The following is a 3,984-nucleotide window of genomic DNA, read 5'->3' on the forward strand; positions in this document are numbered from 1 at the left end:
AGCCTCTTGTTTATTTGTGAAGGGACGTCGCTGCCAGGCTTTCGTGGTGACTAGTCCTGTTTATCAGTGGAGCAGGAACAGACTGGCAGCGTTATCTTCATCACTCGGCCCCAAGTGTTTCTTGCGTGGAGTGGCTCCTTATGGATATGAAGAGCTGAGTGAGGCAAAAGTTTTTGAAGGATCTTTGCTAATAAAGTAATTAATCATGGGAAGCAGATGGGATGTAGGGCTCATTAGTCTCTCCTGGAGACCTGCTGCAATCACAGAATGGTAAGACTGTGGGTAAAATAGACATGCTTACTTTGAAGAGCCTCCAAGAATGCCTTTTCCCACTAAGGAGGGGACTTTTTGAGAAGGTTGAATGGTCGTTGTATAGCCCTATTCCTGGGTTTTCAAAGTTTGGGGTCTCAAGTTTGTTTTGAGCTCAAAGTATTTAAACTATCGAGAACTTTTAAAAACCATCTTTGACCTAAGTGCACGTGGGGAAATGCTGGGTTAGTCTTCACTTTAAACTACTGTCCATATATTTGTATTAGCTGTAAATGTTTTAAATTGATGGGGAGAGGTATTTTGTCCTTAAGGTTTTCTCCTGCCTTTTGTTGTTCTTTTTTCTTTTTCTCTCATTAATACTGGTCCCTCTGGTCAGGGAACTGAAACACTAAATTAAATGCTCTGTTGACTTCCCTGTGGAGATAACATGCCAAGAAAACAGATGGCTTATTTTTTCTTTTCATTGTGAACTCATTTTATATTTGCTTCAGCGAGTAAGTGGCAGCTAAGATGCAAATGATAAATATCACAGTATTAAAACACTTATGGTCTTTGATTCAGGGAGATTCTTTAGTAACATACGTAAATACATACAGTGAATAAAGTGAGATAAAAAATACGGGAAGAGACACTGAGAGAGTATCTGTACTCATGTTACATGGAGAACTTTGGGGAGCTCTATGTACCTTCAGTTGCCCTTCAGTACACAAGTGACAGAACTTAGTCACATACAGGAGTTACATGTGTCTTTGAGGGGGAAGTAAAAGGATGAAAACAATCCTAAAAGGAGAAAAGGTATCTTAATATATTTAAAAATGCGTTTAAAATACCTATTTTAATTCAGTCCTCAGAGATTTCCTTTTTCTGTGCATGCATTCACAAACCTAACAGTCTGGTTGTTTCTTTCCAGCAACAGTTTTGAAAATGAAACACTCTTTTCATCTACATCACTGTACTAGCATTTGATATTTTGAAGACACAGTAGATCTGCCTTTATCCCCGAGCAATTAATCTAGAGACAAGTACAAGCCAGGTACTTTGCTACTGAGCTCTAGCTGCAGCCTGCAAAAGCAGGAGTATTACCGTTGAACAAGAGGAAAATAAAACCAGTGTATAAATGTGAATCAGTTGTATTCTGCAGATATAAAATAAGAATGATTTCAAGGCCGTAGGGTTTTCTAATCTGCTTTGTCTGCAGCTGCTTTTTTTAGCCCTGGTAATTAGCTAAAGAGGCTGGAATGTAAAATACACAAATGTTGCACCTCTTATTACCAAGTCTTATTCAAGTGGTTATCATCTTCATGTTACTGCACTATTTAACAGCACTGTGCAGGCCTGATGTGGTATTATAAGATGTTTTTTCTTAGTCATCTGCCCATTTTGAGTGAGCCTCAGTCAATGTTGTTGTCTGAAGGAGATACTGTATGATATGCTGTTCACATCAGGCTCAAGAAATGGGGTATGGCAAATGAGATGTGTGGGAGCGTATGATACTGGGCTGTAGGGGAGTGAGCTCAGTTCCTCATGACTCTGAGTAGTCAATGTTACGTTCAGGATGGTACATAAGCCATGGGTTCCATGTGTTATTGTACGCCAGGGCTGTAGGTAACTTTCTAACACCATCCACTAAGTGTACATCCTGTAGAACAAGCCTGGAGCCTTTGTGTTGCAACAAGCTATGGGAAGAGAGCTGGAGGGGTCGGATTTCACTGGATGTGTGAAAGAGGGTTTTTTTTTTTCTGAACTGTTTTGTGTAAACCGTTGAGGTATCATTGGGGAATGTTTCAAAGTTGTCATTCCTTTTCAAATACAATTTTTCCAGTATCTTTATTCACACGCGTTGTTGTTTCCTAAACAGCAAATGCTTTGATCAGGCAGGTCACGGAGGCAATGGTGCGATGATGTGTTCATGTTGTGAAAAACTGTCTCTAATTTGATTTATTCTTAGATTCAAAAGGAAAAGAAACTGCAGCAATGAAAGCCGACCTGCTGAGGGCTCGCAATGTGAAAAGGTATATTAATCAGCTGACGGTGGCCAAGAAGCAATGTGAGAAGAGAATAAGGCTGCTGGGAGGACCTGCTTACGATCAGCAGGAAGATGGCGTTTCTGACGAAGGCGAGGGCCCGCAGGGTCAGAAGGTATAAACTGAAGAGCACGTGCATTGGCTGAAGGTCGTTCTAAATGTGTTAGCACTGGATTGTATTAGCCTCGCTGTCATTAATCCCTCCCTTCCACCCAGGAGTCAAGTACAAATTAATTGCTGTGTAGTTTATTTATCTTGAGAAAGATCACTGAATTACGTGAAAAGATGTAGTCATCGCTCAGCTTGGGATATTGCTAATTGTGAAACTTTATAAAGGATTGAGAGGCTCATAAGCATGCATGATTTTTCAGACATACCACATGTAGGGACTTAATAAGGATGTGGCAGCAGCCTTTCTGAAAGCAGCAACTTGCTTTCAAATAAAAGATTACCAACTTGTGTGCAATGTTTCTTTGGCCTTCGTTATACTTACTGTAGGAAACACCTGTGGGATTTGCAAATACTGAGTTATTTAAAAGCAAACACTTACTTGTGGAAGGCAATTGACAAAATTAAGGGCAGTTGCTGCAGGAAAAACTTGATAAAGCTGTGGTTGAATGCTTATTTTCGATGTCACAACAGTGTTTCTTTCAACTCTGAACTACAGTATTAGCTGGCATCTATAAAAATAAAATCACAGCTACCTAACAGTTTAGTGACTTCTTTGTGTAATCTGCTCTCCCATTTGGGCCAAGCTCAGTAACTGATGTGTTCAAATTAGAAGTCTTTGTCTTTTTCATGTAGGCAGAAGAGAAGTTACCTCTTCATGCAGGGACCTTTAATTTTCATTATGTCCTTATAATAATTGTAACATAGTGGCAGATAAGAGAAAGTTGTGTGATGCAGTTTTGTACTTCTTAAGGTCTGAAAGAGAGCAATTCCCTATCCCTGACTCAACACTTAAAGCCTGATTTCAGATGGTGTGTCACAGATTGTGCCAAGGCAGTCCTGACCTGTTTCCTGAAGTTGGGTGTAGCGAGAAGTGCCAAGGAGAGAAGGAAAGCGGGAAGCATGTGGCAGCACCGCATGAGCCACTGATGCCACTTCTGATGCCTGCTGAGATGTTACGAACTTTCCAGGATAGATACGTGGTGACATAAGATTGTTCAGGAATGGGGTCAAGTAGTGAAGCTGTACTGGGTAGGCACAAAGACTGGTCAGAAATATAATCAAGTATAATATTATTGTAATTAAAATGAAAGGAATTTGTGTTGTTGGGGTTGCACGTTTTATAACCGGATGGATTTTTTTTAGTGTGAGCCGCTGTGACTCAGGGTTATGTCGTCTTGGAAAAATGCGCATGAGCAGCTCCATATTGAATTAATGGTACTATTAATAGGAATAAATACTCCTTGCACAGGCCTTTGTTGTGGTGATGGCAGAAGCAGTGGGATCCAGGCTGCTCAGCTTCTAAGCTTTGGGGCGGCTCTTCTAAGCTCTTGATACGTACCTGCGAAGAAGCCCTAGAATTCTTCCACACCCATGAGAGTGCAGAAAGTAGAAAAGCTGCTTCACTTGTCTGTTGTCCCCAGCCTTCTGTTGCCAGGAAAGAGGCTGAGGGAGTCTGGATGAGAAACAGAGGCCACGCTGAGCACAGAAAAATGCCCAGGGCTTGCTGGGGAAGGGGACG

The 3,984-nt window shown here is 41.1% G+C and overlaps 1 protein-coding gene across 1 annotated transcript in view; it reads left to right on the forward strand.

Annotated features, from left to right (window-relative positions):
* SNX25 (sorting nexin 25) overlaps positions 1–3,984 on the forward strand; it is a 73,132-nt gene that overhangs the window by 35,344 nt on the left and 33,804 nt on the right. The window contains exon 6 of the mRNA XM_009877136.1: positions 2,228–2,409. Within this exon, the coding sequence (XP_009875438.1) occupies positions 2,228–2,409 (182 nt within the window). The remainder of the gene's footprint in view (positions 1–2,227; positions 2,410–3,984) is intronic.

Source organism: Apaloderma vittatum, unplaced genomic scaffold (genome assembly GCF_000703405.1).
Source record: "Apaloderma vittatum isolate BGI_N311 unplaced genomic scaffold, ASM70340v1 scaffold7719, whole genome shotgun sequence".
Taxonomy (NCBI): domain Eukaryota; kingdom Metazoa; phylum Chordata; class Aves; order Trogoniformes; family Trogonidae; genus Apaloderma; species Apaloderma vittatum.